General features: G+C 35.3%; 1 protein-coding gene across 2 annotated transcripts in view; it reads left to right on the top strand.

Moving 5' to 3' along the window:
• Positions 1-23,562, top strand: part of MAN2A1 (mannosidase alpha class 2A member 1) — a 119,733-nt gene that overhangs the window by 77,988 nt on the left and 18,183 nt on the right. For both annotated transcript variants that reach the window (XM_003643046.5, XM_046905798.1), the window contains exons 13-19: positions 3,349-3,514; positions 4,595-4,831; positions 4,943-5,065; positions 11,347-11,461; positions 14,492-14,625; positions 15,875-16,016; positions 18,511-18,644. In XM_003643046.5, coding sequence (XP_003643094.2) covers positions 3,349-3,514; positions 4,595-4,831; positions 4,943-5,065; positions 11,347-11,461; positions 14,492-14,625; positions 15,875-16,016; positions 18,511-18,644 — 1,051 coding nt within the window. The remainder of the gene's footprint in view (positions 1-3,348; positions 3,515-4,594; positions 4,832-4,942; positions 5,066-11,346; positions 11,462-14,491; positions 14,626-15,874; positions 16,017-18,510; positions 18,645-23,562) is intronic.

The following is a 23,562-nucleotide window of genomic DNA, read 5'->3' as shown; positions in this document are numbered from 1 at the left end:
AAATAATAGCTTGCTGCTTTGGAACTTCTCATTCTTGCCTTGAAATCTGGAGTAGAAAACCTTTACTTAGTGTGATACTGTATCTCTAAGTAATGTAACCTTAACACATTAAGCAGTTGTACCCTGCCTTTGTGGGTGACATGATCTGTAATGACAAAGCTTAATTGAAAAATGTAGCTTTTTTGTTTCATATAAAATTGAAAATAGTTGCAGTGAGTTGTTATTTAACCACAAACCTCGAATGGTACTTCAGAAGTATCACAAATTATCTTAGTCAGTGCTTTTACATATGCACAGTATTTAATATCTTACCAAGTATAATACTTGGTAAGATCTAATACTCAGTTAGAATGAATACTTCAGTACTATTGGGAAAAAAAAATACTGTTGTCTAGACAAGATTCTTATATCTCTACTACTGAAAGTCTGTCCTACCACTACTACCTTTTATGGCTGTCTCTCTTTACAAGTAAATAATACGCTTAAAATACATTGATTCAAGAGGGTATAAAACATAAGGAACTTGACCCAAGAGGTTCTTTATCCAAATACCTAACGGTGTATGTAGTCAGATGAAATATGGTGATTATATGCCAGTTGTTAAGAAATGGGGCTTTTGATAAGGGAAACTGCTGGGAATATTTTCTCATGAAAACCCTATTTATTTAGTGGATAATTCACATTTAATGTGGTCGTATAGTACTACTGAAAATGAATTGTAAATCTAAGTTAGAATTTTACTTAAAGGATTTCCCATGTATAGAAAGAATATTTCTGTAATGTTCTGATAGATGAAATTGATGATATACTCTGAGCTTTTGTGCTCATCTCTTAGATTTGTATTGTTCCTGACAATTTTTATGCTCTTCTACAGCAGTGTATGAAAAGGACTTAAAAAAGAAATGTTTCACTAATCTGTTTAGGGTGTTTTTTTGTTTTGTTTTTTAAATCTTCTTTGCTCTTTTTATTTCTAGGACATTTAAACTTGAGAATAGTTTTGTTTAAGATTGCTTTTAATTTCACAACCATTATAAAAACAATTATGTTAACGTTTAAAATCTTCAGTGAAGCAAGAGTGTATTAATAACCTACCCAGTTCTAGAGAAGGCTGTCAGAAAGTCATGCAGAAATTGTTAAGGACTTCAAAAGCTCACTTAGAATGATACTAACTATTGTCTCGTTTACTAGGAGCTCTCAACATGAAATTGGGCCAAAGAAGTGTCCCAGTGTGCTTTTTTGTGTTAGTTGGCAGCTTACCATGGCTAGATACAAGGAAAATAGTTGATATGGACAGCAGTCATAGTTTAACAATAATTCAGTATAGGAAGCTTCATGTTAGGACTTAAACAGATTTATTTTTTTTTTTTTACTCTTAAATGGGAAGGTCATTCTATTTATGCCTGGCTATTTGAAGCATATTAATACCAAAAATCTATTGTAGCATCTGATTTTTGTTTATTCAACAAGTTGAATAAGAAGAAGTTGTTGAAGTTGAGCTTTCCTTCTGATTATGAGGTAGTAGGGTGGTATTGCTGAACAGTGAGATTGAAAAGAAGAGCCAGAGTTTGATGCAGATGAAAGGAAGGAGCCAGTACAAAATGGGAGGTGGTAGCCTGGTGAGTGTTCATAAGGATTCTCAGTATCAGTGGAGGAAAACTGCATTTGTTAAGATTAGAGTAATAATATAATAAATAAAAATGAAAGCGCAGGGTGGAGCAAGAGTGGATGAGATTTAGCAGTATAAAGAAGCGAGGATGTTCCTTGTGCATCTGTATTGCATCTATAGTTTAATGGTGGATTAGATTTTGGTGACAACTGTATGTATAAGTAGTTTCTCTCAAAATGAGGAGTTAAAATTGATGCTTCCTCGTTAACTTAGTCTCTCTCAGTCTGGAATTCTTGCTGTTTCATTATGTCCAGTGTATAATCTCAGTATTTCTCTGTCCACCGCCTACCCAACTTTGCTGAAATTACATCAAACCTGCCAGCAGACCTCACTTTCCTGTGGTGCTTGTGTAGAGGGCTCTCTCAGCTGATTTGGATGGCAAAGAAAATGGTTTAAAGAGCTTAGGGAGGTATAAATAACTTGTTCCTTGGATGTTAAAAGTTTGAAGATGATAAATGAATTTGAAGTTAAGATATGAGAGTGATACAATGAGAGAGAGTGATAGAAGAAAAGAAAGAAAACCACTCACAAAGTCTTGAGAAATTTGTATATAAAATGGCAGAGAGAATGGGGAGATTCTACTTCAGAAATTCTGAAGGAAGGATTTCATAATTATGAGGGAATTATTGTGGAACCCAATGGAAGATAAGATTTCATGAAGAAGTAAACTTTGTTTTACAGTGGAAATGTCAAGAAGGTTGTTGGTTCTCACATGTATTGAAGAAATAATTTTAAATTTTGGTGAGAACATTTTTTATTGTCAAAGACAACAGAAATGAACAGAGAGAAAGAAACAACCGGGAAAAGTTGTAAATTGTGCACTCTTGGAGGTTGGTAATGAGAAGATGAGAAATACAATGTTAGTCTTACAAACGTATGAGGCACAAATGTTCTGGTACCATTTTATTTTTCAGTATCTAACTATATGCGAAACGGTAAGAAAAAAAATAAAAGCTTTACAATTGCTGTTTTCAGTTTGAAGTTAAATTATTTCCATTAATGACCTAAACAGTGTGCCAAAATGCAAGAGCACGCCTAAGATTGTGTACAAATTCTTTGTTCTGTACTGACCTAATAAGATTTTGTAGTATTGTAATGTGGCTTAGTTTGGAAGGGACCTTAAAGATCATCTAGTTCCAACACTCTGCCATGGGCAGGTTTGGGGTTTGGAACTAATTCAGTGTATATGCAGTCAGTTTTCATAGAGAATTCTGGTAGATTATAATTTAAATAATTATGAACTTTCCCTAATACCAAAGATAAACTAGCTTCCTTAAAGAATATGAATCAGATATGTTCATGGATAAGTTATGTTTAAGGGTAGTTAAGATTTTAAAAGCTCAGCCTGAAAAATCCACTTGAAATAACCTATATATTAATACTTACAGCTATTTATAGAAAGCAGCTAGTAGTTAAGATGTGCAAGTCATCTATTTTGGTTGTATAGTGTTTTCAAGATTGTTTTTGTATCTGGTAAATAAGAGCATTAAGGAAGGAACCTTCCAAGAATTGATGTTAAATATCCATTGTTTCCTGGTTGTTTTGCATATTTATTTGTTGTGATATGTACCTGTTATAACATTGTTTTGAACCTCTGTATGTAAAATTTATGTGTAGTAGTATTGAACCTGAAGGAGGAAGCTTCTTTGTTGAAAGATAATTTGATAAATATATTTTTGCAGGTATCTTTTGATACATAATCCTACTGACCAAGAGAGGTTTTCAGTGGTTTCGGTCATTGTGAGTTCACCCAGAGTTAAATTATTATCTCCTTTGGGAAAACCTGTTACTGTCCAGATTAGTGCTGTTTGGGATGGAGCAACTACAGTATCACATGAAGCCTATCAGGTATGCTGTTTTAAGTGAAAAAAAAAATGTATTTTTTTTTTTTATTCAACAGATCAAAGTGAATGGTTGATGTCAATAGAGTGAAATAATGTGAAACATTAATGTAAATGAATGTAATAATGTAAACTTCCAATATTGTCATTTCTGTCTTTTGTAGGTAATAACATTAATTCTGTCAATTTAAGGAAAAAAACATATTTAACATAAGTTAAAATGTTTCCGAAGCTGATAAATTATTACACTCTTACTTACACTGAAAGTAATGCCTCCTATTTATTTCCATGGAATCTACAACAGATACAAAGAGCACCATAACACTGTTTGATAGAGCAAATTCTCAGCTACGAATACAGTACATTTAGCAGTGTAGCAATACATGTAGTCATAGAGCTACAATACAGACATAGTCACCAGCATTACCTGTGCATTTTTGCCAGCGATGAAGAAGAGCCTGCATACCGTGTTTATAAAAATGTGTATGGCTATCTGAAGTCTGTCTTTCATGTCGCTATTGTCACTGCAGAAACACACCAAAGATAATTGAGTTATTTTTTTTTTCTGTTGTTCTCTGACAAGATTAATTATTGGTGACTAACACTATACAGTAATTAGACAGGCTAAAGAAAAAAAATAGATACCTGTAACTCAAACTCTAAACAAGTTTTGACTATTACTCTTCTGTGCACGTGACTTTCTATTCTAAATGAATATAAACAAAATATAAGACAATTGCCTTAATTTCCTGTTCAAATTTGTGGATTTTTACCTGCATTTTTGGTTATATGTAGGGTTCAGATTCAGTTGATATGCAACATATATCTATAATAAATAGCATAGTTACTCAGAACTACACATCACATATTCAAAATCATTGCATTATATAAGTGATCTTGATACTAAGTAAGTCAGTGATAAAGACTTTTGTTAATCTTCATGTATTTGAGATTTTAATTTTGGAATACCAGTTATAATTTCATATTCATTTACTTGTTGTAGCAGGACTGATTTTGAGCATATCTTTACTATAAGAAGTTGATATTTTCATGTTTATAGAAATGGCTTCCTCTTTGCTCCCAACAGGTCTCTTTCTTGGCACATCTCCCACCTTTGGGGCTTGGAGTTTACCAGCTTTTGGAAGTTCCCAGTTCAGAAGCGAATTTAGCAGAGTATAATATATATATGAGTGGAAGGGATAGTGTGCAGGAGAAGTCAGACAGAATTTTCAAGATAAAAGAGATGCAAAATTCTGTGGATAATATAATTTTAGAAAATTCTTACATGAAACTGTGGTTTTCTGGAACATCTGGATTACTAGAGGTATGCTGCATTACGGTTCAAAACACTCTGTTATCTTTATAAGAATTTTTGTTCTTTTTTCTGGAAACTTAACTCTGCCAAACTATTTCAACCATGTTTCTCTGTCCTTAGAAAATAAATACAAAAGAGGATGGTAAAAACCATCAAATGAAGGTGGAATTTGCTTGGTATGGAACTACCAGTAATCGTGATAAGAGCGGAGCTTATCTCTTCTTACCAGATGGAGACGCCAAGGTAAAACTTCTCTTTGTACAGAGATTCTGATCTTGTAGTAATTTGAAGCCGCCTGCAAATACAACTTAGATAAATAGTTTTTGCTAACATTGAGATACATCTGTGTGACTGCATATAATCATGTCAGTTATTGAAATGATTGGTACGACTTCCTTCTTTACAGTCGGATTTGGATTTAAAAGCAAAAGGAAAGAAAAGCATTACTCTCAAAGTGCAAAAATGTGCAAAATATTTGATTTATTAAAGAGTTTAAGATGCTGGACTTCACAAGAAATTCAGTGGGATGTGACTGTTCACAGTCTGTAAGATCACTTTCACTTTATATGTTGAAATGTATAGGAGATACTGATTGATCAGTATCTGCACTTTTCCAGTTCTCCCAATTTCTTGGTGGTTATTGGGGATCTTCCAGTTCAGTGTGTAGTACTTTTTAACTGAGATTTGTGCATGTAGCTTAATATAGTAGTTAAGATGCAGAGTCCCAACTGATGAATATACACAGAGAGTAGCAAACCAACCATCTGTTTCGTTTAAGGTGCCTAGTTACCTATCACTGTTCTAACTGCATACTTATTTGAAGGCAACAGAATGGTATTACTGGTTTTCAGGTTGGAAATTCGGAAGTTACAGTGTTTTTAAGCTGGCCTTATATAACCAAAATAAATCCACTGTAGCACTTTTGGGAACGGGAATGGTGATATTTCAGAAAAGAAATGATAAAAATAATGAACTGTTGTAAGAAGCTTGGTAGTTCGCAACATATGTTCTCTGCACATCTTCTTCAGAGGAGGTTGAAGTTAAATGTATAAAATAAACTTAGATTTTAGTTGGCCCCTGTAGGAAATATGCAGCGGTAACCATTCTGTTGTATTTTGTATGAATCAGTCTAGAACTGGACAGAATAATTTCCTTTTCTCTTAGCAGTGTCTCCTAGAAACATTCTGTTTAAGATCTGCCAGTTGGCAGTTTTGATTTACATAAATGTTTATGTCAGTTATCTTCAACAGGGCTCAATCTTAAATTCCGAATGTCGGATTTTGGTTGATAAATAGTCAAACAATATGTAAAAGCACTTTTTTTTTATTATTTTTACCTTCCATCAGCTTTATTTTCAAACTCTTGATCATTTAATTTTAAATGCTACTTTGTCTTTTGCTTATAAACTGTCATGATTAAAGAAATGTATTATATGAGCGCAAGTCCAGCTAGAAAATAACATACACACTGGATTTTTATGATCAATGGAATAGAACTACATATTTACATAACAGAAAGTATGGTATATTCAGATTTTTGAAGAATAAAAATGAAATAATGATACTTTAAAAAATTCTACTTCATGTACAAGTAGGATCATTTGGTTAGAATTTTAATAACAATAATTATCCCACTTGGAATAACAATGTGATTTACTCATAGTTTCTAAAACATCTCCAACTAATGCTTGCCTTCTTAAAAGAAATGCCACCTGTTCAGGATTCTCAGTGTGAGGTGGATTAACTTAGTACTTTCTAAGTCCTTGTGAGAAGTGGCAGTAGGATAATGTATAAGTAGTTTTCTTGATCTTGAGTAATTCTTTCCTTTTTTTTTCCCCGTGTTGTAAAAAAAATTTGCAAAGCGTAAGTGTGTCGTAAAATCATTGATGTTGGAAAAGGCCCGTGAGATCATCAAATCCAATTATCCACCTAATGTCACAAGTCCACTGCTAAAGCATGTCCCTAAGTGCCGCATCCACATGTCTCTTAAATATCTCCAAGAATGGCAACTCCACCATTTCCCTGGGCAGCCTCTTCCAGTGCCTAAGCACTTTTTCTGTGAAGAAATTCATCCTGATATCCAGTCAGAACCTTCCATGATGCAACCACAGACCATTTGCTTGAGCCCTGTTCCTTGTCACCTGGGAAAGTTTGACAGCCAGGTGCAGCACACAGCATTTAGCTTTGTAGAATGCCATACAGTCGGATGCAGTTCATTAACCTTAGCCTGTCCAGATCTCTCTGTAGAGCCTTTCTACCATCAAACAGGTGAACACTCCCAACTTGGTGTCATTGGCAAATTCACTGAGGACTCACCCACTCCCCAGCAATGACAGGATTGTTGATAAAGGTATTAAAAAAGCCAGTGCCAATACTGACTCCTTAGGAATATCACTTGTGGCCAGCTGCCAACCAGATTTAACTCCATTCACAGCAACCCTTTGGGCCTGGCCATCCAGCCTGTTTGTTACCCAGCAGACAGAGCATCTGCATCCAGTTTCTCCAGGAGAAAGCTGTGTATCAGACGCTTTGCTAAAGTCCAAGTAAACTACACCCACAGCTTTCCCCTCATCCACTAAGTAGATCATCTTCTCATAGAAGGAGATCATTCAGGCAGGACCTGCCTTTCACAAACCCATCATGTCTGGCATTGTTCAGCTGGTTGTCCCCTATTTCTCCTTCCTGCCCTTCCCATAGATGCACATCACTTTGGCAACCTGTAGTCATCTGGGACCTCCCCACTTAGCTGAGACTGCTGGTACATTATTGAAAGTGGTTTGGCAGATACTTGCGCTAGCTCTTTTTGCTCCCTTATATGGATCCCATCCGGAGCCTTAGATCTGTGGGTGTCCAAGTAGTGTAGTAAAATATCATCAGCAAACTTGATGGGAGTGCAGTCAATCCTATCAACTGCGTCACTCATAAGGATGTTAAAGAATACTGGTTCCAAGATGGGCCTCTGAGGGATACTGCTTGTTACCAACCTCCACTGGGACATGAAGACATTGACCACAACCCTCTGACTGCAACCTTCTAACCAATTCCTTATCTTGCAACTGTAGAGATAACACAGTGCTCATGTTGCATGTATTTATTTTCTGCAAAGGAAAGCAGAAGCAAAAGATAATGGAGAAAAGAGGGGCAGTATCTTAAATTTTTTAAATGTCAGGGCTGCTGACATTTTTGCTGAATGACAGTATTATCAAGATTTGGAGGAAAGGACTTTTTTGTCACACATCACAACAAATACAGAGTAGTACATCCTGTTTATGAATTGAAAACGTTTTTCTTTTGTGATTTTGTGAAAGATGATGAACTCTGTAAATCTGTTTGATCTGGGGTGAAACATCACTGTTCTATAAACAGGCTAAACTGGTTCACTGTATTTTGTATTATGTATTTAAGACAAATCAATTTATGATCATCTACTCACAACCTGTGATCAATATCGGTAAGGAATAGAACAAAGCGGTTTTTCCTAGAGTCAGAGCTAACTGTTTGTGTAATCAATGTGAGTGGTTCTTTTTCTTGCTTTACAGAATATTTTTTCAATAAAATATACTTTTTAGATATGACCAAACTGGGAAATTCTCTCTCAGGCAGCTCTGCCTATGCACATATATATGTACTATGCACATGTGCATAGCCTCAGAATTTACAATATGTTTTTATCCTGCAGGATCTCTTGTGCTGGAATTTTTCACCATGTCCTGCTCCCTTTCATGCTTTGTCTCTGTGGTTAGACTTGATTTCCTGATTATTGTCTCTAGCTTTTACACCAGCAGCTGCTGTGCTACTAGTTTGAAAAAAATGCTTTTTTTTTAGTGACGGATCCCTTTTTATGTCCATCAGACCTACCTATTGCATTTACTCATCAGAGAAGGTGAATCTACATTATCTAACTGCTTAGCCTTGAAGCCCAAGGAAAAGATAACAGTATCTTTCTGCATTTTTATTAGCCAGATTAGGATGTTCTGCTGAACAAATAGAGAGACTGTGCATTTAGAATATCGTTCTCCATCCTTCTTCAGATCTTCCCTCTCAAACAGGTAGAGAGACCTGTTCCTCAAGCATAGAATCCTCTGCCTCTGAATGTTTTCCTTGTTTTTGCATGCCTGATAACAGGAAATGAAAAGTATGTAGGGACAGTTAGCTGGAGAATGCTCACGGTCCTCCAGTATCAGCTTCCTTTGAAGTGTCTTTTCTCTCCTTGGTGACATGCATTTCCTTTAAGCATCGCAAATATCACTTAGGGATCTGCCCCACGTGGTGCTTTTTGGTTTTTGAAGTATTAAAATTCCTGTTGTCTGTCTTGTGCCATGTAATTCTTAAAATAGTTCTTGAGAATTCAAAGCATTTTATTTGTTTCCTGAAACACTGATGTAATCTCATACAGTGCTGTATGAATTGTAATAAGCTACTGAGAAGCCACTTTCCTTGACTTTGTTTTGACTTCTTGTTTTAAGTTTCAAGCATATCAAGAGCAATTGATTCTGTGCTGGGAAGCTTTCCTCTGGACATTTTTGGTGCGGAAGTCATGTGCTATACCAGTCCTGTGCCAGAAATTTCTAGGCTACATTAATGTTAATACTAGTAGTAGATGGTTAGTTGGCATGAAATTCATGTTGACTTCAGGGAAGAACTCTTACTAGCCATATTTCATGCCTTCAAGCTGTAATATGCCATGTTAGCTTCTATGGAAGCCAATAAACTTTTACACGAAGGCAAGTATCCAGTCATTCCTCTCCCATTGGCACTTCAGCACAGAGTTCTTGCTGGGTACTGCTGGGAGAGGCAACCTACTATTCTGCTCCAAATAGTCTCCCTTAAAATTTCTAACTCCCCATTTTTTCATGTTCCAAGAGCAAGCTGATACATTTCTCTTGAAAATTGGTACTCAAAATGGTTTTTGAGCCCCTGGGCGCATGATTCTGTTATCCCATTTCTGAAAACATGTGACTTCCAGGCTAAACAAAACCTGTCACAGAAGGCTGCTGAGCCTTGTACAATGAAGCTGATACCAGGGAAGCTGATGGAAACGGGTATTATAGCTACTATTCTTTTGAACTGTTTAAGAAATGAAGTTTTGAAACTGCACATGAGTTTTGAAAATAGTTCTATAGTTGTTTGTTCCCTTCATTTAGAAAGTGTCTGAACAGCAAGAGACCTATTTTTGCATTTCAAATATTCCGATCAAATATATCTTTGTTTTTCAAAGTCACGATCTGTTCACAGGCCTTTGTGCATCTCACTAGGGAAATTTACAATGATACTAGACTAATTGTTCATTCAGTGCATAAAGTTCCCCTGCTTAAAAGCTTGATTCGTTGAAGTATTTTTAGTATGGCAAATCTGGTCAGTGTGTCTTTACAGGTTCTGAATGCAGTGTGCCTCCATATGGCTCTTAAGATTCTCTTCATAGGATTAGTGCTTTTCTAAGTGATAAGTATGCATTAGGAGTACTCTTGTTCCCTCATACTTGTTCAAGTTTCCTATTTCCCCAACAATCAAAGCAGCAAGCATCCTTGAGGACTTTTGATTTGTATTTCCATGAGTTACCAGGGAAAAAAGTCTGAACCCCTCGTTACCACAACCTCCTTTTAGGTAGTTGTAGAGATTGATAAGGGCTCCCCTGAGCTACAGACTAAACAATCCTGGTTCCCACACAGCTGTTTCCCATAAGACTTGTCTTCCAGACCCAGCTTTATTGCCCTTCCCCGGACACACTTCAGGGCCTCAGTGTCTTTCCTGTAGTGATCCCATTGATTGGGAGAGCTGATCTGGATATATGTACAACTTGGAGACTGGCAAACGAATGCTTTTGTTGCGTTGTCTCAGAACCTGAGAACTGTTAAGTGCATCTCATTTCAGCTTTCTGCAGGTATTGGAACAGTGTATTTTGATAGTAGTTGTCAGTATTGCCGTCATGTTTTATGCTAACAGGTTAGGTGGTATAACATTCCTCCAGACTTTTTTTATTAAAAAAAAAAAAAAAAAATACTTTTAGTAAGTTCACAGACTTACTACTGATAGCATCTCTCCATTTTACTGTTTTGTTTTTAGCTAAACTGTAGGGCTGGGATGGACAAGCCCTACTGAGAAATGTGCTTTCAAGCATAGAAATAAGGCCATAAGTATTATTTTGCTAACAGAATGTATGTAGCAGACTGCTGTGTATGTAATTAGTGTGTACCGGTGTATACCGCTGATACAGTAAACCATAGTCCAAAAGAACAGTTAAACCCCCATGCCCCATAGGTTATGAAACTATGGTATTTGATTGCTGATTAGCAAATACAATTTTGCTATCATTAAGCTCAATTTAGATATTTTTAGTAGTATAGTACTGTGTTTGTCTGTAGGTCTTATATCCATTAATTGTTGTAGAATACCTTTAAGATATGTAATGATGGTTGTCCTAATTTCAACTAAAGGAAATGTAAGACTTAAAATTTATACACTCCATTTTATGCAAAATTTTAAAATGAATAACTGTGCTTTCTTTTTTTCTTTTTTTTTTTTCAGCCTTATATTTTTACAGATCCACCTACTGTAAGAGTTGCTCATGGAAAAATTTTCTCAGAAGTTGTATGTTTTTTCCACCATGTGACACACACCATGCGACTCTATAATGTCCAGGGTAAGAGCTGTAAACTCTCCCTTTCTCACTGAATTCTCTTTGGTTATTTTTCAACACTCTGATCTTGTGAATAGAACTTCTGGCCTGTTACGAAAACATTCTGATTGAAATCTTAATGAGGTACAGTGCAATGAATATGATCCTTTTGTGAAGCATTTCATAGTCATTAAGATGACTTGCTTAAGCATAAACATTTCATGGAGATCTCTCAGTTTTAGGAAGTCTTACAGTATAGATTACCAATAGAGGGTTCCAAATCTTTGTTGGGCCATCTGAGTACTATAGGTAGTTATAAAAATGAAAAACTGTACAATATATTTTGGTGACGGTTAAAAATAATTAAAAAAATGATAATTTTCTTCATATCTTCAGACTTGCTGGCATAGATACAGTGTCTTCTCTAAAATCACGAAGAATGGCAACTTATCCATGACAAACACTAACAGCGAAGTAATTCTAGATCATACTCTAGATCACCTCCCTTATGAATACAGTCCAAGACGTTATATTTGTTGATATATTGTAATTTGTTGAAAATTCTGAAGAAAAATTTTTACACAAGACAATTTTATGTGATGAATATGTAAAAAGTGTCAGGGGATGAAGACCGTCTAGTCTAAATGTACTGAGTTGCTGAAAATGTTTGAAGGAAGTTATTTTGATATGTGGATTTCAGTAAATTAAACTGTCAAAAAGAAAAATTGCATAAGAAGGTTGTTTAAGGCAGTAAAGGGGAGAGAAAACATCCGAATGAATCTCTTGTGTGTTGAATGAGGTTGTTTTGGAATAATATTTCTTTATAACATTCCTTTTTCTTTAATCTGTTAGGTGCCTGCTAGAACTGTTACACTTTCACAGTTCGCAAGAAATGAGCTGTCAATGAAAATCTTGCGAGCCATTTCCTAATGCCTAAGGTTTTCTTTCATCTAGAGTGCACTAATTAGTTATGTTCTTTCTTTTTTTTTTTTTTGCAATTTGATTCATTACACTGTTTCCAGTAATTACATCATTATCTATCCAGTCATTGTATTGAAGTCATGTACTACCTTTCCAGCTGTTACAAGAAAAGATTACAATTTTTTTAAATACAATTTCACTTTACCTTTATCATGTGGATTACCTCCATAATGTGGATTTCTTCATATGAAATGGCCTTTTGACTTTACATCGTTGTAGTGAGATCAGTTTTATTGGCTTTGTAAGAAAAGCTCTTTATATAGCGTTACTTTATTTAAGGGAGTTATCTTAAAGTCTAACTAAATATATTAAGTAAAAAAGCAAGCAGATAGAAATATACACGTGCACTTGTGTGTAAGCCTCTATTTTCTTTTTAAATAGACATGATACTCCTACTTGAAAAGGGGTGCAAAGCCTGAGAAATTGGCTAATCCAGTTTGACGAAGTTCTAAGTTTAAATGTTGTGGTTTTTTTTCTCTTAGCATCTGTTGTTGATATCAGTGTAATTTTGTTATTTTTTCATCAGGCTACTTGTGTTTTATTATGTTCAATAACTGTATTTTCATATTAGCTCAAATTATGCAGTAGGGAAGAGCTGACTGTAATTCATTCCATATTCATTTGTTGTAAACTGAGATATTGTATCCTTCTTCATGGTTCACATAGGCTAGTGATCTCATTGCAAAATAGTTGGAAAAGCCGTGATTAAAAGCAAAAAGAGTGAAACACATGGATCCACCGTGCACACACTAGGCCTGGGAAAATACATTTTCCTAGAATCAAATACTTTTCAGATACTACTGTGATATAATCACCATTGATAAATATTAGCTTTTTAACAGCTGCTGGTACTACTGAAGGTGAAGCTCAGATTTTAAGAAAAAAAGATGAGGAAACAAATACAGACTTTAATACCTTTCTCTTCCCAGGTAACAAAATCAAAAATCTGACTATATTTTACACACAACATAAAAACTGAAAGATGCAGACACTTTGAGCATTCCATTCTTGAAAGTTTCAGGTTGTTTTAAGAATTTGCTAAAATAAAGACCTATTTGAGGAACGTTCATATTCTCAAATAAAACTGCCATCTCTACTGGAAAATTATATATGTAGAAAGAAAGAGATTGTACTAACCTCTGTGTGCTTAGGAAACTAGGATTTTTGCTGTGAAGATGTTTTGCCCTTTTGCATAAGATTTGACTACTTTAGGAACCCAAACCATGATGATCTTGCCCACGAGTGAATTAACATACAGTCAACAGTTGAAAAAAGGAAGAATTCAGTAGCAAGGGTTTTAAATCTTCAAATTTTAAAGGTCTGAACTAATTAGTCTCTTGTTTCTTACCATCCTCTGTTTACAACCTGTCAGGCAAGCACAGCATAATCTCTTGAGTATCAAGAGAAATTTAATGTTTCTGTTCTGTTTGGCACATTCCTTTTTTAGCTTTTAGTTCTGCTGAACTACAGGAAGTGTGGTCTTAAGCTGTTTGAAAAAGTCAGATTTTTGGAAAAGGTATGCAACTTTCAGTGTAAGACCCAGGGAAAGTCTTATTGAACATCTGTCTGCATGTTCAGATAGTTCATTTTTTCTTTAATACAATGGGCAACCATTACCTGTTAGCAAAGGTTTGCATCCTGATTGTCAGTGTATCGGTGTGTATTTCTGTCTTAAACTTTCCTTATGGAAGATTCTCTTTGTTTTGCTTAAAACAGAAAACCATCAAGATGCTGTCAACGATTCTTCTTCTAACATATTAGCTATTGCACTTGAAAGTTGCATGGTATTTTCTACTGATTTATCAGAACCACCACTGGTTCTTATCATGCACATTCTAATTATTCTAGTTCTGTTTCTGTTCAAGGTTTCACACAGACTGTTTAATGAGTACTGAATTAGAAGCATTTCTGTATGACGTGGTACATAACTGACCTGACTTAAAATACCTGTTTAGACATAAAAGGAAAACTAGTAGAGGAGAACTGAATCATACTCTGTGATCACTGGAATTCTTTTACCTGGCAATCGCTTTTAAAAATTTTAAGGTTTTGAAAGCATCTTTTTTCATTTAGGTTTGGAAGGCCAGTCTCTTGAGGTTTCCAATATTGTGGATATCAGAGGAGAATATAATCGCGAACTTGCAATGAGAATTTCATCTGACATAAACAGTCGAAATAGATTCTATGTTGATCTTAACGGATATCAGGTAATTATTCTCTACTAATTCTAAAAGGCTAGAGTCTCAGTTTTCAACTAATTTTAAAGAATGAGTCATATTAATCAAACACTCATGTTGCAGTCCACTTAAGAGAAAAGACTAACTAACGGTAGCGTTAGTGCTCATCTCTGCCTTTGCCTTTCCCCACATCAGCACAGAACTGGAGTGCCTCTTCCACGCCACGTGGTCCCTCCTTGGAGGGAACGAGCAAAACTAACTACTGTGTTCACCCCCTGGACACAAATATTAAGCTGCTTACAGTTTCCTATTTGTATTTTCCTATTTGTATCCCTGTTATAAAAGTGGTTTAGATGAGATGATGTAGCAACTGTTTTCTTTCAAATTGCATAGTTCATTAACTATACCTCTGTATCCTTTAAAGAACAAGAAGTGTAATACAGCAATACACAATAAGCCTTTCTGCTGTTCTTCTAATATCTTGCATACCTTTTCTCCTTCATCTATTTGATTTGGGCCTTTGGTCTTACACAAAGCATAAGTGTACTTCCAAGTAACACAGAGAGTTACTAAGAGTAACCTAGAGAACAAATATTTGATGCTGTGATAGAAATAAGTAGATGGTGCATTTTCAGAGTGTAATAACATATACTGTTGGTAATACATCTGATGGAATAGTATGGCTGTTTTTCTTGGACTTTGAAGCACAGATGAAAAAAACTGTATTTTCTTTTCCTGACCTTCCTTCCTTGCTAAAAGTTGATATTGTGAATACACTAAATGCATGCCTGCTGTTCTGCCTGTTAGTGTGTACAGCTGCATTTTGCTAGAGACAGTGAATATTTAAACATGAAAATGAATAACAGTATTAAAATTACTTTCATGTACCATTCAGGACCTCCAGTGCTTAAATAAGTCCCCATTATATACCAACAATTGCTTTTCTGCTGTCTTGAATCTATTCACTGCTGGCTCTCTAGAGGAGAAAATATTTTCTCTCATTCTATAACTGATTATTATTTTTTTTTTACATTCCCTTGATGAATCTTTCAGTTTTGAAAAAATGTTCTTTGATCTGAAAGTACATTGAAGTTATCATTTCCAAATAGGTAGTTTTAGCCACAAATCTGCAAAAAGCTAAATAATACAGTTGAGTGGATACTTTGGTACTGGTTGTCAATCATTTCTTCTAAAGCACATGGGATTAATGTCTGAGAATGTCTTTGAAATTTAAATGCATAAAAAATATATTTTATCAAAGTCTGTGTTTGTACTGTAGATCCAGCCCAGACTGACGATGAGCAAATTGCCTCTTCAAGCCAATATCTATCCTATGACTACAATGGCTTATATCCAAGATTCTGGTGTTCGTTTGACACTTCATTCAGCTCAGTCTTTAGGTGTTGCGAGCTTGAAAAATGGTAAGTAAGAGAGAGATATTACCAAGAACTGTTTCATTATTAGCTGAAATAGTTCATTCAGAGATTACTACGTTACTATACCTACTCATATTTGAAGAAAACAAATAAGTTTCTCCAGCTGTGACTGGTTTTAAAATATGTCTATAAAGGAAGAGCTGGAGATTGTTCCCACGTGAGATTCTGTCATGTTCATTGGAAAATGTCTCAAATTAGAGGAAAATGATCATGAAGAAGACAAATTGAGCTAGAAGTTGTCAGAACCAGGTATATTTCATCCCAGAATGCTGATGAAACTCAAGGATGAAACAGCATCACTAAGCGGTTTCTACTCTTTTCTACTGCTCTGATAGGAGGGGGCTGAAGATGGATAAAGTGATGTTGTCTGTGTTTTCTTCATTTGATTTTAAAGGAAAGAGATTAAGGTGCAAGTGATACAGCCTAACATCCCTATCAAGAAAAACAACAGCAGCTTTTTGGAAGATTAGAATTGTTGAAATAAAGAATAAGAATTACCTCTAGTGAAAAATCAACATTACTTCTTTAAAAGGAAAGTCATACCTCACAAATTCAATGGAGTTATTTGAAAGAGTTGATGAATATATTGACAAGAAATAAATAAAACAGCCAGCCAGAAACTATGCCAGAACTTACTTCCAATTTTCTTTTCAATAAACTATCATTTTAATGTCCATTCCAACAGACTGTGGATACCATCCTACAGTGGCAGAAATATTATTAAGTCTTAAGGGTTTTTGTATGTTGATATTTCTATTAGTTAAGAAGGTGATGAAAACTAGGTCTTCAGAGGCTCAATTGCTTGTAATAGAGCCTGTATTTGTGCTTTAGCTATCTTAGTCTATGCATCACAAAATTACATGCAGCGTGCATGACACAGAGAGATCCTCTGTCTTTCTTCAAATTGGGGGAGTTGAGAGTAGTGCTGTATGTGCCATATTTCAGATAAATGTTGGGGAGAAATTATCTTTCTGTGAGCCTTGGTTTAATCTATTTGAGGACATTAGAAATTTTTCCCCTAATCCAGTTATATCAAAGAGCAAAAGATGTATCCCATACTTCTTAATGGTATTAATCATTTAATTGTCAGACTCTTTAGCAAACTGTTATGTCACTTAAGGTCCAAGAGCTAGTTAGCAACATCAAATATTTACTCTGCATCCACTAAAAGAGGATGATTGTATTCATCTCGCTTGTTATCATCAAAAAATGCTTTATAAAATTACTGTGTTCGCTATATTTCTCCTGAGGATATGCGAGAGTCCTTAACAAAGAACAAAAATGAAGCTGAAAGTTCTTTGGTTGTGTTCAGCGTTTTGTGACAATTTTTTTGAAGGGTCCTGAAAGAAGAATCAAAAGCATTACAATTGAAGCAGATGCCTTAAGTAGCAGACAGTATGTCTCAAGGCATAACTCACCATCTGAATTTTTCTGAACAGCTGATACATTTCTTATATCCCCCTCCTGTATTAGAGGCAGTTTCTTACTATGAAACAGTTAACTCATATGCTGTTAGACAGTCCCAGCAGTGTGGAGTTGGACTTCTTACTGAACAGTTATCAGTCTTCAGTATCTGCTTCTAAGAGACTTGATCAAAACCCATAAAATGTGTTTTCTATGTCTTAATTGCGACTTTTCTGGCTCTCTTTCCATTTGTGGGATTGGATGTGTAATCTTTCTTTTAATGTTAGATGTTGAACATCATTCACGGTGTAAGTCCCATCCGGTTCTGCTCTAATTCACTATTTAGTGGATTATCCTCCATGCCCTAGGAAGGACCACCTCCAAGCAGATTGCATCTACCACTGTGAAATGGCCTTCCCTGCAGCCTAATGGATAATTAATGGAGTAGGAGCAATCACTTATGTCCTGAAGCCTCCCTCACAAGATACTTTTAATTCCTTTTTAAGCCAGAAGTTGTACCTTTTTTTTTCTCGACCCAATTTTGAGATGGTTTTTACCTGACTTCAGCAGTGCTGATTATTTTGTTTTTATATTCTGTTCACAATCGCCTTAAGAATTATAAGCTGTATTTTGTCACCTGTCACCATCCTGGCTTCTTAAGGAATGCTGGAAACAAACAATTAAAAAAAGGAAGTGCAATGTTTTATGTAGCATTAGATGAAACATTTTACGATTCATTAGATGATGTTCCGCTACAAAGGGTGTAGTTCAGCTACTTGAGGTGATTCTTTTGATATTCCATGTACTAAGCATCCTTGTTGCAAGAAATGGTTAACAGTTTTTCATGCTAAATTTCACCTAAGAGAACTATGTTAAAAAATTCACCAAACCTTCTACTGGATCATACACTAAAATGTTGGAAGATTACAGCCAAAATCATAGAGTATTTTTATTATCAGTCCTAACAATATAAAAAGTGTGAATTTTCTAATTTATATTTCAGAATATTTTTCTACATTTAATAGAAACCTAACATACTTCTATTACCACTGCAATTCTTATATTGTATTTTCAGGTCAGTTGGAAGTAATCATGGATCGTCGACTTATGCAGGATGACAACCGTGGCCTTGGACAAGGTGTCCAAGATAACAAGATTACAGCTAATGTCTTCCGACTTCTGCTAGAAAGAAGGCATGGAACAGATGTGGTAGGCATTACTGCCTGGATTTTTCTGTCTGCTTAAGACATGAGTGTTTATTTCTGTTGCAAAAGTAGTGAGCTTAGTAAAGAAGCCTTTCAGTGAGTAGCCGAACTAAGAAACTACAGCTTCCCTGGGGAGTTTTCTGAGATTGCTTGCACGTTCTCATCATAAGGTCTACATCTTTAACAATTTATCACAGAAAGACCTCCTTTCTTACCCTTGCCTTCCTCCCTTATCTGTCACCTGGATAAGAGGTGATAAGTATTTGATATGTTTTGAAGATTGTATGTATATCGATTGCATTACTAGCAAGCCATTTAAAACAGGTAACTTTACGCTTCAGTGCATCACTGAGGTGCTGTTGTGAATGTTTCTTTAAATATGTATTGGCTTTTATTTTTACTTTTCCAAGAAGCTTGTAGGAGATTGGTAGTTTGTGAGAATTCCTCTTGTCAGAGTTTAATGAAACTGAAACAAAGGTGAAAAATCATTTGGAATGAATGAGTGAAACAAAACTGAACTTAAATTTCTTGGGAAATAAAATTTAACAAGAAATATTTAGATGCCAGACATTAGACTTCTCAATTCACTGTGTTTTTGGGAAAATAGAGACCAAAAATCTCACCTTTTTTTTCTTGTACATCTTGTTTTAGTGTTTTATTAATCATTTGAGTTAACTTTTGTTTGCATTTTTCTCTTTTCTACCATTTGAAAAGGATAAAAGTACATTTTTATATGAGACAGTAGAATCATGATGACAGCACTGAGTAGATTCTGAAATTGTCACATGACTTAAGATGAGTAGTTGTGTACTGAATTGCTAATGAGTATGCAGATAAATGGAAATAAATTCTGTTTTACGATGGATATCACCAAGCACTGTGAGAGGTTGATAATATCAAGCCTAAAGCTAATTTCCAACATGATTGAGTTTTTTCAGGATGTACATATTGCTATAATTTTCTAGTTCCTCATCCTATGTAACATGGGCAGTACACTAACAGTTATCAGTGTGGTTTGGAAATAGCTGTACTGCTGAAGTGCTGGAAACATTCTAGGTTTGACAGCAGTGGTTGTTACCCATGTTAATACCCATGTTAATTCACCCTTGGTGAAAGGAGACCTGCAGAGAGATCTATGCTGCCTCAGTAAACTTTTTAGTACTCAGTATAATAAAATTAATTAATTTAATTATTTAGTTAAAATAATTAAATTAAAATGTGAAGCAAGGAAATTACAATTGTTGGACAAAGAAAGCAATTTTTATATAACAAATAACATTAGGGGACTACAGGAGCAGGGTGGCATTAGTGCCATGGTGCTTGCAGCTGCACTGTGTGCAATTCAGGTATTTTACATAGAATCATAAAATACTTACATAGGTACCTCTGGAAGTCTTATTGTCCAGACCTTGCTCAAAACACATCTACTTCTATATTGAAGAAGCTTAAAAATGATTCAAAGGACTAATCATTGATTGAGACTGTGATGGTGATCTGAAGGGTTGTTAACACACCTGTTGCGTACTTCTAAGGGTGCTTCTTTGTTACTTTTCCGCTAAAAAAAGAACTAGTGCATGCATGCTCAGACTCCTCTGCAAAATAACACGGGTTATTTTATATTTAGTGGGTTGTTAATTGTGATTGACCATCAGTTTGAATTCAGAAGTGCATCTTTCTGATGTTACATCTGGAATTCCTCTGTAGCGTGTTTTAGCTTTTTGATTGAAGGTTTTCCAAACATCTGTGATGTTTTCCGATTCTTGTAACTTTCAGATGTGTTGAAGTAAGGAAGGGGGAGTACTCCCGTCTCAGTGTTTTGTAAAATATGCAAATATATTTTTAGTGCATTGTTACTCAGGAGGTTGTTGTTATAATCATTTAATAATAGCCCTGTCAGAAGAGATTATGGAGAAATTATATGCAGTTTATTTATGTGATGGGATGCACTGTGTGACTCATACACTGACCTTAATTTTGTTGTCGAGACCTATCTTGTTACTTAAGGAACAACGGAAGGAAGGAGAGATTTTTGATCACTTGGTATCTTTGTCAGTACAGGCTTTTCCTAAAGTGGTTTCCAATTTAATTCTCTCTTCTCAAAAAAGTTTTTATGAGTAATAATTTTTCTACTCTTTGGGAAACTTGTACTTGAAAGGAATGTGTTAGAAGTGTAGGATATGAAAATTCTTTAAGATGAACTGAAATAAATTGGCATCACTTTAATGTAGTTGCTGTAGCCTAATCCTAGTGCTTCCTGAATGTTGTCTGTTGAATTTTAGCTGATCTCACCAGTAATAAGTATTCATGCTGATACCACCTCCATGCAAATGGCTTCAGGTTAGTTTAACTGATTTTGCCCCATGCCCTGAATTTGGGTACTACAAAAAATGTATTAATTGACGTTGTACATTAAACAAGCTGTGTATGTAGCAAGAGCTGGACAAATCCCATTTCATTTTCAATTACACTCATCTGATTTATTGCTAACTTTGTCTCTGAGCCCTCTGTTGGTGTTATTAATATGCTTTGATAGAAATTCTAGGTAAATCTTCTAGATGTAACTATTTCTGCCTATGTTAATCCTTGCAAGCATTGATTGGCTCTGTGCATCTTTTTGACTTTTTTTCCTCACATTCATTTCTCTTTTTCCTCAGATCATTCAGCAAGAATTGAATGTATTTTGTTTTTAAAGGGATCATTATGTTAGCTGAAAATGAAACAGAGCCCAATTAGTAGTACCTGTCTGTCAAAACACTAAATGCTGCTTTATTTTTGAAATTATAGAATCTTTATTTTACATTTATTATAAAATTCATTAAAAATAAACCTCATTGCCTTTTTATTTCCAAGCCTCAAAGCTTTATGTCAGTATAAGAATAGGAATGGCACATAATTTGTATGAAGAAGTAAAGTACTTATTTCATCACTGGCACTGTAGGAGAAAAAGATGCTATTCCAAGCAGGCATGTTCTTTAGGTTTGTATTTTGTACCTTAGCTTGACTTTTTCAGCTTTTATAACTGGATTTATAGTGTAGTTTCAAGCAAAGAGCCAGTAGCTCAAAAATCTGCTATGATTTGGGGAAGGTTTTTAGAGAAGCAGTTTTACAGGCAGTTAATAAAATCACAAAGATGTGGCAGTCATATAATCAAAGTCCTTTTTTTTCCATCACATACAACTGTTCTTTTTCTTAAGTATCTGTCATTATCCACTTTCTCTGAAAATATATGCCTGATTATATAACTGTTTGTCTGATTATTGAGTTGTACTTGCCCCTTATATGAAATGCCTATTTATAATGCATATACATTCTTCATGTAGTAGCTATTTACTGTACATTGCTTTTCATTATCATACCTTAGCAAATATAATTGTCAGTGGTTTGGGGCTGGTTCGGCCCAGTTTCATAACTGATGGAGTGAAGGGACCCACAGACCCACACCCCGGGAGAGGGGGAAGGGAAAAAGGGGAAAAGGCAGGGAGATGGGCCTAAAAACGAAAATAGTACCAACAAGTTAAGGGAGAAAACTAATTTACTAAGTATGATAGTGGAATGCGAGATAACACAATATAATAGAATATAATTGGAAATGAAGCTAATAAATAAAATGAGTGTGTTCAAAACCAAAGGCCTTACTCTAATGCTGAAGGCAAGACAGCTAGGGAGCACATATTGCAGAGATGAGTATTAAAAGAGGGGACAATCTTGTGACTTGCAGGCAGTTTTATCTTTCCCTCTAAATAGAAAGTGGAAACAAAACAGTAAAAGTCTTCTGGGATAGGTTGTTCTTCTGAGAACTAGTTACCTGGAAATATTGACAATCCACAGAACTGGAGTATTAATTCTTTAACTCCCAGTGCACTACACAATTTTATGATGTAGAATACCAGTAACAAAAATCATAAAACCATGACAGTGTGAACATCTCTGCAGTGAAATGTTATTCTCTTAGATTGTTTTTATTTATCTTCTTTTGTGCATATACTTGTCTGCCAATTCTTTTTAGAAATATGGTGTTTTATTTCAATAGTATGTTTAGTATTAAAGTTTGGTTTCTCCATTCCTCGCCCATGTAACTGGCCAAAGTAGGAAAGTATGTCTCTTAGTTGGTGCAATTTGAAATCTAAACCTTGCTGTATGTCCTGTTCTAGGATGGCCTGGTTATTCCCTCTGCAAGTTCTTACGGTAGAACAAAGTTCTTTATTAAGGAGGGAGAGGTGCTGCAAGCCAGGTTTCTTTTCCTTACATTCTCAAGTAAAATAAGTCCTAATGGTATGATCTCTTTGTGTGTGGAACAAGCAGTTTCTATCAGCATCAAGAAATTCCCATCAGCAGCAAATTTCCAGTGCAGATAGCTTCACTGGAGGTAAAAAAGAGGGGATACCGTTCTATATTATTCTTCTGTCATCACTTTGACAAGCTACTTCCTCATCAAAGCAGAACTCCAGAAGCTTTCTGATCTGTGTTCTGTCATCATGCGGGACAGCAGAAGTTCATCCCAGTCAACAGGAAGCAGTATCTTGCAGAGTGTCCCTTCCACATCTCTGGCATGTATTATTTCTTTGGATATTAAGTCAATTTGCCTTACTCTTGCACCGTTACCGGTAAACATAAACACTAAGAGTAACTTAAATGAAGTTGGAGAGAGAGGCTATAAATGAAGTATTGCTGTCTGTTGCTAGGTTATGGTGGCGGAATATTTAATAATATTGCCTGTCTTTGTTTTGGAACTAGAAATGCTCTGAAGAGACTTTTTACTCCACAGATTGTATTTTCCAGTTCAGGAGCATTCTTTTTCTGCCAGTGAATTTTCATAACCTGTGAAAGAGAAAGTTAATAAAATTTGTTTCTTCATACAACATGAAAAGGAGTGAGGGGCTGTTTCCTTTCAGGAATAGTACAAGTGCTTTCATCTGCATTTC

This window comes from Gallus gallus, chromosome Z, assembly GCF_016699485.2.
Source record: "Gallus gallus isolate bGalGal1 chromosome Z, bGalGal1.mat.broiler.GRCg7b, whole genome shotgun sequence".
NCBI classification, from domain to species: Eukaryota; Metazoa; Chordata; class Aves; order Galliformes; family Phasianidae; genus Gallus; species Gallus gallus.
This window is presented reverse-complemented; position numbering and strand designations above follow the sequence as displayed.